This window comes from Scophthalmus maximus, chromosome 2 (assembly GCF_022379125.1).
Source record: "Scophthalmus maximus strain ysfricsl-2021 chromosome 2, ASM2237912v1, whole genome shotgun sequence".
Classification (NCBI taxonomy): domain Eukaryota; kingdom Metazoa; phylum Chordata; class Actinopteri; order Pleuronectiformes; family Scophthalmidae; genus Scophthalmus; species Scophthalmus maximus.
In genome coordinates, this window is record NC_061516.1 from 29,134,971 (window position 1) to 29,148,273 (window position 13,303).

At 42.8% G+C, this 13,303-nt stretch overlaps 1 protein-coding gene across 11 annotated transcripts; it reads left to right on the forward strand.

The window, feature by feature from the left end:
• The first annotated feature begins 434 nt into the window (after positions 1 to 434).
• Positions 435 to 13,248, forward strand: LOC118301254 (dynactin subunit 1). 11 transcript variants are annotated; one of them, XM_035626560.2, is made up of 32 exons: positions 435 to 573; positions 2,438 to 2,503; positions 2,626 to 2,820; positions 2,959 to 3,040; positions 3,147 to 3,178; positions 3,390 to 3,410; positions 4,021 to 4,044; positions 4,866 to 4,949; positions 5,458 to 5,610; positions 5,829 to 5,852; positions 6,326 to 6,523; positions 6,727 to 6,931; positions 7,019 to 7,097; positions 7,477 to 7,636; positions 7,750 to 7,854; positions 8,132 to 8,323; positions 8,422 to 8,538; positions 8,661 to 8,813; positions 8,903 to 9,063; positions 9,231 to 9,399; positions 9,674 to 9,742; positions 9,860 to 10,072; positions 10,280 to 10,441; positions 10,638 to 10,769; positions 10,890 to 11,015; positions 11,106 to 11,248; positions 11,351 to 11,517; positions 11,781 to 11,902; positions 11,988 to 12,183; positions 12,288 to 12,361; positions 12,453 to 12,542; positions 12,663 to 13,248. In XM_035626560.2, exons 2-32 carry the CDS (start codon positions 2,462 to 2,464, stop codon positions 12,798 to 12,800), a joined length of 3,828 nt encoding a protein of 1,275 aa, XP_035482453.2. In that variant the 5' UTR covers positions 435 to 573; positions 2,438 to 2,461; the 3' UTR covers positions 12,801 to 13,248. The 11 variants fall into 11 exon arrangements, with proteins under 11 accessions (XP_035482453.2, XP_035482449.2, XP_035482450.2 ...); XM_035626556.2 differs by lacking the exon at positions 435 to 573 and adding an exon at positions 1,412 to 1,528; XM_035626557.2 differs by lacking the exon at positions 435 to 573 and adding an exon at positions 1,412 to 1,528 and having other exon boundaries at positions 11,784 to 11,902.
• Positions 13,249 to 13,303: the final 55 nt, after the last annotated feature.

Sequence of the window (13,303 nt, forward strand, 5' to 3'; positions counted from 1 at the left end):
CCCAATCATCCTTATCAACTTTTGAATTCAAATCTCACTTAAATAAACAACTACTTAACTGCTGAAGGTCTGGTCATGTTAGAAACACCAATGACACCCTCTGTGCTGTGCTTTATAGATTATTGAGCATAAACGTCTGTCACAACACTCAAACCCTCCAGCTGATACATGTTTCCCTGCACATTTATTGTACATGTATAATTTAAACTCAATTTGTTTTGCCAGCATGAGCTTGTTGTTGTACAGCTCTTGATGTACCTCCCAAGCTTTGGTCCTTAAGAGGCAGAAGAAGGCAACTTTACATGAAGACGTAGCAAAGAAAAAGTAAATCGCTAAAACCTGCGGAAGAAAGGCAACAACTGTATTGGTACGTGCAGCCACTAGGAGCGCTGTTCCCCTGTCCCTCCTATATTTGGTCAGGCAGGCAACCGGAAGTGACCTGTCAAAAAAACGAAATACACTGGTGGATTTCCCGGCTAGGTTGGCAAAAAACAACAACATAGGATTATTGTTTGTCTGCATGAGCACCCCGATGAGGTTTATATAAATACAGGGAATCTCTGTGTATGCCAGGTAAGACAAATTTACAGAAATGCAGTTTTCAACAGGACGTTTCTTTCTGACTTTAGCTTTCTTGCTAACGTTGAAAGCCCGGTTGGCCAGTGGTTGGCGTTAGCCCCTAGGCTAACCTGGCTGGTGACTCAACGATGGTGTTAAGCTTAACCTACATGGCGAAGCAGAGCTTGAACAAAGTTGATTTAAAGTCATTTCGTGCGTTTGGTCCTCAGTATTGTTTTAACTTAACAGAATCTTGCGTTCAAGTCGAGCTAGCTTCATTGCAGTGACTGTATATGTCCAATCTCTCGCTATTGGGCTTTGTCCATCTTCATTTGACATGAAGCTGTTGGAGCCTGTGGTGGCAGACTTACCGTATATATATTTATATATTATTTTTGTTTTTATGACGGAACAAAAACAACTAATGTAATTATTTCCTGGCCACACCAAGCGAGGACGTAATAGCTAACGTTAGCCATTGTTTGTCAGCTGGTAACTTGTAGTTTGATTGTTTGATGTAGTTCCATGTTCATTGTTGACATTTGCTGATTCCTTAAAAGTTACGTTATGGATCTGACAACAAATAAATCAACGAAAGGGAAAGACAGTCATTAAATGACACGTTACTACGTCTCGACTAAGCTGTATATACATAGGCTTGTGCAGAACAAGTGGCTCCATGTAAACTGTACAGCTAACGTCCATGTGTCGTTCTTGTGGGGAGACACAGCAGCTAGATTCCCCCTCCCTTCTCTTGGAGATCAAACCAGCTGTGACGCTTTGTGATGGACCAGTAGGATCCCTCCTTAAAATCATACTCATGGTCTGTCCTCGTCTCTGCCGGAGATAGAGGGAGGAATGTGAAAGTAGAGGAAAAAGCAGCATTTGAATCATATCTTTGTACTGGAGGTGAAATCGTACAATTTTTTTCACTATGGCTTTGAACAGGCGACATTCTTATACCCCCAGGGTGAGTAACGCGGCCTCTAAACATTAAATAACGTTTTAAAATTAGTACGTCAATGCTCATTTTGATTCATGCGTTTGATCAGTAGGGGGTATGCGACTGTAATGTAAGAAGTCAGGCTTTGTTAAACTCACCATGGAAAGGGCGTAGGTTACTCCTTGCTTCATCAGATAAAATGTGTAATAATGAAATCATGGCAAGCCTTGATTAACATGTATAGAAGATTACATATCTGTCCTTATGTTCCCATTAATCTTGGACTGTATTTATTCTAGAGCATTCTGCAAAACTATCTCTTGCTTCTTTATAACTAACTAAATCCTATGTCACAGCTTCTATCGCAGAGCTTTGATAAAACCTTCTCTGTGCAGTTTTCTGCCCTGTAGTTAAAAACTGTGAGTCAGCGTGAATTCACATGTTCCCACAGTTCCACTAAAGGATTAGACTCTACCACAGTCCTAGTTTGTCCTGAATGAGCATCTTTGTGTGAGCATGGCTTGTTTATTAGGAGGTCTGTTGTGGTCCAAGACATATGACTGGGTGCATGAATGTGTTTCTGTGCTTTGTGGCCTTAGGACTCTCTTTTCACTGAATCTTTGTGGTTCAGTGAAAGCTGAACCAAAAGATTCAGAGAGCTATTAGAATTATGGGGTATTGTAACACATAAAACAATGCTCATTGTTTTGGAATTTTGCCGGTCTGATAGACAATATTAGCAAAAAAACCTTTTCATACACACTCCTACTTATCTTAATATCTTAAATCAATATTAATTAAGATGAAAACAGATCATGTCTAAATTATGAAATGTAAACATGAACTTCTCTGGTAGATGATGACCTCACCTTCCTCCCCCACACTCCTCATTTTCATTAGTAAATAATGTCCTTCTACTTTCTCCTTCCTTGTCAGCTGACCAGCGCACTGATCAGCAAAATGAGCAGCGGAGGAATGGTGGAGAGTAGCAAGCCTCCAAAGGTAGGTCACTTTCCAATACAGACCCAGGAGAGCAAAAAGAGAATAAATAAATGGAAATATATTAATTTCTATCAATTAATGTGTAATGATTCACAGTTTCTTTTTCCTCTTTCTTCTCCCAGATTGGCTCTACAGTAGAGGTGACAGGGAAGGGTCAGCGTGGCACTGTTGCCTACATCGGCGCCACCCTCTTTGCCTCTGGGAAATGGGTGGGTGTCATACTAGATGAACCTAAAGGCAAGAATGATGGCACCGTGCAGGGGAAACGCTACTTCACCTGTGAGGAAAATCATGGGATATTTGTCAGACAGTCACAGGTTAGTCACATCAATATGTTTAGATGCAGTGGTGAGTATATGTTGTGCACATGAGGGTAAAAGGAAAATGTTTTTGTTTCTCCTTCTGCCGCTGTATGCATGTTGTCCTGATCACACCCCTCTGGTCTGTGTGTACAGATTCAGGTGGTGGAAGAGGGCTCCAGTGCCACCTCACCAGATACTCCTGAGAGTGGCACTGCCAAGATGCTTAAACTAAAAGGTGAGCCTTGAGCACGGTTGTGTCTGAAATTCATATTTAAGAATTTAGCAACTCAAAGTAAATACTAATAACTGTAAATGATAATCTCTTAATTTGTTTCCTCCAGACATTGCTGAGACTCCGAAAACATCCAAACAGGTACAGTAGGCAACCATCGCCTGCAACCCACTGCCTTTGTTTTATTTCACACTGTAATAATCTTGTTTTGTTTTCATGACTCAGCTTTGATGGTTGTTGGATTCCTTTGGGACACTTGAGGCTAATGCCTGCCCTTTCAGAAATTCTTTTCTGTTTTACCTCTGCCTTTTGGTTGATGTTTCATTTGTGTTTTTCTGAATACTTTTTGCAGACACCAATGAATGTTAAGAAGGTAGTAATATTTAAATTGAAAATATTTTCTTTGTCCCTGTTGTTGCTAATAATACTAATGTGCCAACTCCCATTTTTTTATTTAAGTCACCTTTTCACTTGCCGCACGGCCTTTATTTCTGTCATTGTCACGGTTTTCTCTTTTTCTTTTTTGTGCACGAAACTTTGATGTTTTGTTTCCTCGCTTCATTTTACTTACATTTTTATTCTGGTGAAATCATCCAGCATCCAGAAACCAAAACTGTGACCATTTTAAGGTCATCGTGACGGTGTCCTTGTCATTCCATTGGGCCTCACAATTCAGTGACGTTTTGCCACTGTTTGGATTTTGTTGCATGAATTCAGAATTTGCTCCTGTGCCTTGAGTCGTGAAGAATAACTACTAAGTACTAAGTAGTGTGAAATGGTGCATGCAGCCATCAAACCTATGAGCAGTGGTTATAAACTAACAGAGTATATGCTTCTTATGTGCTGCTTGTCTCTTATCTTGGGTCACGTATCGTGTGTGTGTGTGTGCGTGTGTGTGTGTGTGTGTGTGTGTGTGTGTGTGTGTGTTGTTGTGCATTTGTGCCAATCCCTCTCCCTACAACTTACCTCCTCCTCTTCTCCAGTCTTCTACCCGCCGCTCTGCCAAGGTGAGCTTGTCTACAGTGGACAGAGAATGACATCAATACACAATGATTTAAAAACAGTAGTTAGTTCTGAAAAGCTTTGTAATCTCACTCTTTAAAACATTTTGAGGGCTTTGAGTAAGTTGAGCCGGACATTTTCAACTAGTATGATAAGAAGTACATGCTTAGAGAATAAAATGAGGATTATATTAGTTCACCAAGTATAATGTTGTGTTTACAGTTATGATGTGCGTATATTGTGAGCGTTTTCTCAGCTCTTTTGCCTCTGAATGATGATCCTTTGCACAGTCAGGTTTTGTTGACCTGCATTTGCAAGATTTCACTGTAGCAGTAGACTCATCGTGGCTGCACGGCTGGAAGGCGTAGGCTTCCCTCTTTCAGCTGATATACACCTGAAGAGATAGCTGCCATAAATGATATCGTTCTTATTATTTAGCAGAGGCAGTCGTTGGTTTAGACGTTAGTAACTTGTAATTCGTGATAAAGGTAAATTACATTTATTTATTGAATAAATAAACAGCATTTGATCAGATTTTCCACAAAAAGATTGTGCATTGTTTTCCATAACCCTTTGAATAAGAATGTACTTTTCATTTAATATTACGATCAAAATGTTACAAAATTTGAGTATTTTATTTCTTTATTGTTATGTTTGTAGAGAAAGTGATTGTTGTGCCTTTGTACACATTACATTTAATAATATGAGAATAATTAAAACACTGACTCAGAAATGTTTGTGTAGAATAAATAAACAGTACCACTAGCTGAGTTTTAAAAAAGCAATAACTGCTGAGTGTTAACACTCTTGATGTTCACACTGGCAGTGGAGCATGCCACGTCTGGCGCCTGCCACCTCCCTCCCCTCCCTCTTGGTACGTTCAACCGGCCGCCCCAGCCTGCAGCTGATGGTACGCTCTGTCATGACCGAGTACTTCACCTGTCGCCTCAAAGGGAGTGGTGAAATGTTTGGTCACAGAAAACGTGGGGACTTTCTACTCCTTCATTGCACAGATAAAGGGCTCTACCAGTTCACCAAACTCTTACTCTTGTCTTTCTGACCTTATTGGAGAACATTTCCTGCGGAAGGTGGGGTGGTGAAATGTTTCATCCAGGAATATACATTATTGTATTTTTATCATATTGGCTAAGATCGGTAGGATGAATACAGCAGCGCAGCCTAGCCTGGGATATTCACTCCTCCACTGGGTTCATTGAAGGTGTGTGGTCACTGTGGGAAAAGCTCTTGTTTTGTCAACTGACTTGTGACGTTATAGTTAACACCATATTAATGATGCCTGTGTCATTTGTAAGACTGCACTGCTTTAACTCACCTCTTCACTCACACTTTCCTCCTCCTCAATCTCCCCTATTCTCCCGTCTTGACACCATGTGAACCTTGCCGTCCTTTGTCAACAGGCATCTCGTGAGAGCCTTTCGTCCTCTCTGTCTGGTGATGTCAGTGAGGTCGGTCTGTCCTCCCACCAGGGTGCACTGGGAGCTCCTGTCGTGCCTCAGCCCAGCGGGTCACCTGCGCCAGCCGCAGCCCCAGTCCCGGCTACTCCGAGCAAGGTAGTTCACTGACAATCAGAGGAGCTCATTTAAGTAGCCTAATGGGGAAAATATGCAAATAAAGACCTATGATAAAAAAATATTTAAACATCACTACAGCAAAAGATGTGGTTGATTTTCAGTACCCCCAGCTTTGTCAGAATGTCACATCTGCATTTCATTTTTCAATCATATGATGAGCGTGTCCCATTTCATCCATGTCATCATTGTTTGACCAGGTGGAACCTGCTATTTCCAAACAGGTAGAGTGGCTACATGCATGCTGGTGATAACTGGCACGAGTTTACTAACAAACTCATAACATGAGTGGGTTAAATGACCCTCGGCACATCTTCTCGATAATTCCTGATGGTTTTATAATCTCCTCACAGTGGATTTTGTGGTGATGATGCATGGTTTAACTTTGTGACACATTGAATGAAATACTCAACCGTTGTGTTTGGAGGATATGGATTCATCCTCTACATTGTGCATTAATGATTGTTTCTTGATGCCGTTAATTCAGAGGTTGACATCACTTCATTGAGGAAATTATTTTTTTTGATAATCTACTGAGTTTTTGGTGGTGGGCCTTGATCGACTGTTTTTTGTTATTTAGTCCCTCAAAATTAAATCTTGGGAAATAAATGAAGTCCTTGCTAAAGGTAGAACATTGATCATCTTTTACCTCATCGATTGGTTGTGCCCTCCTGCTCTAACCCGTCTACGTTTTCAGGAAGAGGATTCACTGCGAGCTCAGGTCAAAGACCTGGAGGAGAAGCTGGAGACACTGAAGATGAAGAGGACAGAGGACAAGGCCAAACTGAAGGAGCTGGAAAAACACAAGATCCAGCTGGAGCAGCTTCAGGAATGGAAGATCAAAATGCAGGAGCAGCAGACTGATCTGCAGAAACAACTTAAAGAAGTCAAGAAGGTACAAAGAGAAATTAAGTAGTAATAATGAATCATTGAAGTCTAAACTACAGTGTTGCCATGGTGTTTACAATATATTATGACAAACAATTTTGCAGAATATGAAATGGCTACTTTCTTCAAACGTGTGAGAATAAAAGGAGCAGATCTGCTGTCGTCAGGCAAACCTTCCTAAAGCTTCATTTTGTAACTTTGAAATTCCAGGAAGCCCGTGAGGCACAGGAGGCCAAGGACCGCTACATGGAAGAGATGGCAGACACGGCGGATGCCATCGAGATGGCAACACTGGACAAAGAGATGGCCGAGGAGCGAGCAGAGTCGCTGCAAGTGGAGGTGGACACACTGAAGGAGAAAGTCGAGGAGCTCTCCATGGACCTGGAGATCCTTAGACATGAGATATCAGAGAAAGGTTTATACTCTACTCACTAAATCAAAAAGGCTTCTTTCCCATGTATTGCTTTTCCTCAACATGTTGCCTTTTCTTTTTCTTTTGCAGGCTCAGATGGAGCTGCCTCAAGTTACCATGTGAAACAGCTGGAGGAGCAAAATGGCAGACTGAAGGAGGCGCTGGTCAGGTTGGTCAAAAGTTTTGAAAAATTCTCCTTTTGTTTAAATTCTAAAAATTAAACAAAAATATGCCTTGGCATGTTAACTGTAGTTATGATAACATTAATAGTGCATGATATGTTAATTTCAAGGTGTAAGAACTGTACACACCTTATCCCTTAACAGAAACAAGCAGAGAGAGGGGACAGGTAATGTTAATGATAATGTTAAGTAATCAGTATCCCCAGAAAACCTTCAGTTAACTGTAGTTGTGAAATATCTGTACAGAATAGTTCAGCAGTTCACAGGTAACTTTCATGACCCCATGGGTTGCAGTTGTCAGCAGTTTGGTCTGCACCCAATGAAAAAAAATGTGTAGATTTTCCTGTTTTCCTGTTTCCTTCTCAGGATGCGTGACCTGTCTTCTTCAGAGAAGCAGGAGCATGTGAAGCTGCAGAAGCAGATGGAGAAGAAGAACACTGAGCTGGAGACTCTGAGGACTCAGAAGGAAAAACTGCAGGAAGAAGTCACGCAGGCAGAGGCCACTGTCGATGAACTGAAAGAGCAGGTAAAGTCAGGGATTGCCTGAGTCTGCTGTATTCTCATATGGGCTCACTCTGACTTTTTCCAGAATTTTTACATATATATATATATGCTTGTCTGTGTGTGTACTTTTACCAGGTGGATGCTGCTCTGGGGTCAGAGGAGATGGTTGAGACTCTAACAGAGAGGAACCTTGACTTGGAGGAGAAAGTCCGAGAGCTGAGAGAAACAGTCACTGATTTGGTGAGTGCAGCCACATTCAGAATTCATCTTCAATATTAACACGTGAGAAGTTTCTAACATTTATCCATTATTTTGTTTTTAAAAGTAAAGGATTCAGTTTGTCTTCCATTTTCGAAAAAAAAAAATAGATCTAGAATTAATGTCATTAATTTATGTACTTACTTAGAGTAATTTACTAAATCCCAAACATTACAGTGTTAGTAACCGGAAGAAAAGTGTGGTCACAACCTTCGATCCTTTACAGAATTTGTCTGTGCTTTTGTGTGGTCACCAATAGGAGTCGATCAACGAGATGAACGACGAGCTCCAGGAGAATGGCAGGGAGACTGAAATGGAGCTGAGAGAGCAGCTGGACCTGAGTGGCGCAAAGGTCAGAGAGGCTGAAAAAAAGGTGGAGGCTGCCCAGGAGACTGTCGCTGATTACCAGCACACCATCAGCAAATACAGGGAGCTCACTACGAGGCTGCAGGTGGGTGGAAAGAAGGCAAAACAGTTGGCCCCACATGTTGGGCAAGTAGACGACCTAAAGCTGGATGTGCTTTTTTTTCTTTTTTTTCCTGTACATAGGATGACAACAGAGAGCTGATCAGCCAGCAGAATGCCAATGCTGAACAAGTTCAGCAACCACCTGCAGATCTGTTTGACTTCAAGATCAAGTTTGCAGAGACCAAAGCATACGCCAAGGTAGGAGGCAAGAGGCCTGCATTAAGACGGAGAGGAATTTATCAGTTTTAAACCTTTGAGAACAGTGTGTTCGTTGTTCTTCATTTTCTCACTTAAAAAAACACACAAATCTGTGTCTCCAGGCCATTGAGATGGAGCTGAGGAAAATGGAAGTGGCCCAGTCAAACAGACAGGTGTCCCTCCTCACCTCCTTCATGCCAGACTCCTTTCTCCGCCATGGTGGAGATCATGACTGCATACTGGTCCTTCTTCTCATCCCCAGGCTCATCTGCAAGGTACGGCGCTGTGCAGCACTACTTTTTTGAATCCCTTTTGTCATGGTCCGTTTATGTACTGGGTGTGTCTGTATCCTCCAATCTGGCAGGGTGAGCTCCTCAGCAAACAAGCCCAGGAGAAGTTTGACTTGAATGGGAACGTGACGCAGGGGACGGGGCTCAGAGGGCCTCCTGGAGAACAGCGTAGCTTTGCCACGGGACTGGTTTACTCCCTCAGCCTGCTGCAGGCCACCCTGCACAAATATGAACAGTACGCACTGCAGCTTCATCACTTATGTGTCCAAAAATAAAAACAAATGTACTATAGTTTTATAGCCTTGAATAACTAGAATCTCTTGCTGTAATTACATAAACCTTATTCAGTTTAACAACATTTGGTCCGTCTATTCTTTTCCCTCTTCCCTGCCGTGGATCTAGGGCTCTGAACACCTGCAGCGTAGAAGTTTTTAAGCGCATGGGGACACTTTACTCTGAAATGAATTTCCATGAGCGCTCCCTGGATTATTTCATCGACCTGCTGCATAAAGATCAGCTAGATGAGACCGTGCAGGTGGAACCTTTGACCAAGGCCATCAAGTACTATCAGGTAAGAAAAACTAGGGATTTTACATTAAACATGCAGGATTACCAAAATACAGAGAATTCTGTTATCTTTCACTTAAGGCTAACAGTATTACCAAATCATTAGTCTGCAACTTGTTACTGCCATAATATTCTTTTCTATAGGACATCTGTGCTTTTACATAGGAGCTGCATAACTTGAAAAGTCTTTCCTATCCATTCACTGTAAATAGCATTAAATGCATACATAATGTAAACTTAAAAAATTAGATTTGTAACACAGGTGTTTTGTTTTCAAGCAACTGTACAGCGTCCATCTGGCAGATCACACCGAGGACTGCACCGTGCAGCTGGCCGACCACATCAAGGTACTTGAAGCTTCTCCAGTGGTGGATTTCTTTTTCTGATGAGGAAATTTGCCAAGAAAAGTAAAGCATTAACATTAGGGTTTCCTAACTCCATCCATGCCACACTCTCACCCGCAGTTTACCCAGGGTGCCTTGGACTGTATGGGGGTGGAGGTCGCTCGTCTGCGGGCGTTCCTGACTGCAGGTCAGGAGAGCTCCGGCCTTGCTGTGCTTCTGAAGGACCTGGACACGTCCTGCTCTGATATCCGACAGTTCTGTAAGAAGATCCGCCGTCGCATGCCTGGAACAGATGTGGTCGGAGTACCCGCAGCTCTCAATTTTGGACCACAGGTATGGGTCAACATGAAAAAACAAAACAAAAACATGCACATATGTTAGTGGGTGTATGAAGCTTGAGCTTAATCTGCTTTGACCTGAGCAAGTTTCCTTTTGTGCATTTCTATTATCAAACCATTGAAGTTTACCCCACAGTCCTTTTGGTTTCTGACTTTCTTCTAATGCACATGTTTGACCGCCATGTCTCGTCTCATCTGGAAGGTGTCAGAGTCGCTGACAGAGTGCAGGCGCCAGCTGACTCGCGTTGTGGCCGTGCTGCAGGAGTTGGCTGCAGCGGGGTCTCAGATGGTTGCTCCGCTGGCAGAGCAGGAGGGTCTCAACGCTCTCAGACTGGAGGATATTGCCTGCAAGGCTGTGGAGCAGGTACTGTGAATGATCATGTGCCATTTGGTAACACTCTGTAGGGAGTTAATGAATGATTAAAGTAACTAGCAGTTTTAACACTAAATTTTGCTTTAGGAATTAAAATGATTTATCATAGCTTTGGGGCAAGTTAATGTGGATAGTTGTTTTTTATCTCCATTTCTTTTTATCTAAAGACCTCTTCTCCCCCACCAAGGTATATGGCTCCCATGGCCTGAGTGGCCCAGAGTGTCTGCGTCAGTCCTGCTGCTCCGTCGTTGCTACCATGAACAAGATGGCTACGGCCATGCAGGAAGGAGAATATGATGCTGACAAACCTCAGGGCATGGTATTTGTAGGCTTTGTATCACATAATTCAGACACTGAAATCAAGCATATTTATGCCCTTTGTTATTTCTTCCCAATTCACATTCATTTCAATTTGCCATCATATTCCCCGCGTCCTCAGTCTCCTCCTGTGGAGATGAGAGCAGCCACCGTCAGGGCTGAGATCACCGATGCTGAGGGTCTCGGAGTTAAACTAGAAGACAGAGAGACGGCCATCAAGGAGCTGAAGAAGTCTCTCAAGATCAAGGTAACAAGTGAAGAAAACTTTTACTATGAGAAATCAAGTTTTGCTACTAAGCATGCCAGTTTGAAATTACAAGAAACCTGTGTGTCCCAGGGTGAGGAGCTGAGCGAGGCCAACATCCGCCTGAGCCTGCTGGAGAAGAAGCTGGACACCTCCACCAAAGACGCAGATGAACGGGTGGAGAAGATTCAGACCAAACTCAACGAGAATCTCGCCCTGCTGAAGAAGAAAGAAAAGTAACAACCATGAGATGCAAACATGTCATTAACACATTAGAGTTTTCATCTTTCTCTTAGTCGCTCTTCTCATTTTCCTCCCACTTTTCTCTTCCCCTTCAGGGAGTTTGAGGAGACAATGGACGCCCTGCAGGCTGATATCGACCAGCTGGAGGCAGAGAAGGCAGAGCTGAAACAACGCATCAATAACCAATCAAAGATGACCATCGAAGGACTGAGAGGCCCACCTGCCTCTGGGATTGCCTCCATTGTTCAAGGATCCACAGGAGGTAAATTACTCTGTGGTCACAGACTTTTTTTCTGCAAGCAGATTGAAATTTTGCATTTTACTGAAAAGCAGTTTCAACCAGCTGATAATAAAGTAATGTTTTGCCTATAGAACGTGTAATGTACTACTGCAAGAATGGTAAATGTGAGCAGATGTTGGTAATGACAAAATTTGTCTATAAATTCGGGGAGGAAGAAGACACTAAATGTCAGAGGCAAATCTAGGGACTTAAAGACCGTCATCATTCTCCCTTCCTCTGTCCAGTAGGTCTGGCTCCATCCATGGCAGGGCCACTGGAGGTGGTGGACTCCCCTCTCCTCAGGCAGCAGGTTGAGGCTCAGAGACTGGGCATCAAACACCTCAAGAATGAGAACAACAGACTCAAGGTACGCTGGTTTTATGTTGGTACTGTTGTACTTTGCTGGCTGTCTGAACCCTGGTAATGTTGACCGAGAGTATGTTTAATCACAGGCGGAGAAGATTAGAGCCCAGCTGGCCTCCCTGCCTCCACTCTGCCCTCCCAAACTGCCACAAGTGTCCAAAGAAAGCTCCATGCCTCCGGTGGGACTGAACACTGGCATCTATCGCAGGACTGACCAACTGCTGGCAACGCTGCTCAAGCTGAGTGCAGAGTTTAAAGTGGTAGACATCACCGGGAAGACAGCAGGTGTGTGCGCGCACACTTTTTAACCTGTAGTAAAACCTAGTTAAATTTTTTTTTTCCTGCCTGTTTGGCTTCACTATCTGTTTCCCCTCTCGTGATTCTTCCAGTTAGTGCCAGTTCCCAGCTGCTGGAGCAGACGGCTCGACTGCAGAACCTCAGTGATGCCCTGGACAAACTCAAGGTGACGACTTCAGAATTTAACCTCTTCTCCTTAGCTTGACCGTAAGTTAACAGCAACGGGCAAACCAACAATTTGTAAACTTCTGTTTCAGGGAGAAGTAACTGAACATGTAGTCACACACCAGCGTGGAGCAAAGGCGTCCTCTGACTTCGCCACTTTCCCGGTGTCGTCCTTTGTCAAGGTAAAAGCATTCGGCATCAGTTACAAGACTTATCAGTGTTTTCAGTACTTGAAAGAAAAGAAATGGCTCAAAAGAAGTGGCACACTTGCACATATAAGATTATATCATGTTGTTTCTTAGGCCAAGGAAGAGAAGCAGGGAAGAACTGTGCTCGTGGGTCGTGTTTCCTTCCCATGCACCCGCGGACAGGAACAGGTTCACCGCCTCGTCCTATCACAGCAGCAGCTGCAGCAGGTGCACTGCCTCCTCATGGCATAAGAGGGAATGCCATCGACCCACAGCCAAGAAAATCTTTATCTTCATTCCAGCTTCCACTTGACTTCAACATTTTCCTCTATTTTCCCCTTTTGCTTTTCACTATGCTCAGGAAAATATATCCAGTGTTGAAAAAGTTAAGAGAGCACTAATAAAGACTAAGGCACAGGCCACATACAAGTGACTGGTGTTTGAATATAAAGTCCAAAGTGGATCTGACTTTTTTTAAATCAGTGAAACAGTTTGTATGCACCAATTTTGCCAAGCATGTGGGAATTGGTAAAACTAATCTTTTTACTGTACTTACACCTATTTAGTTTCCTCTTTGTATTTGTAATAAAAGATATTTATAACCAAGTTTTTCCCTCTTACATCACAAACTGCAGCTTGGTATAACAATTTATTTGTACCAATTCAGACAATAAATAAGGACATTCACGTCAGAGTAACATGAATGTGTCAGTGTTCATTTGACCTATGACATGCCTGAACATGAAGGTCCACTG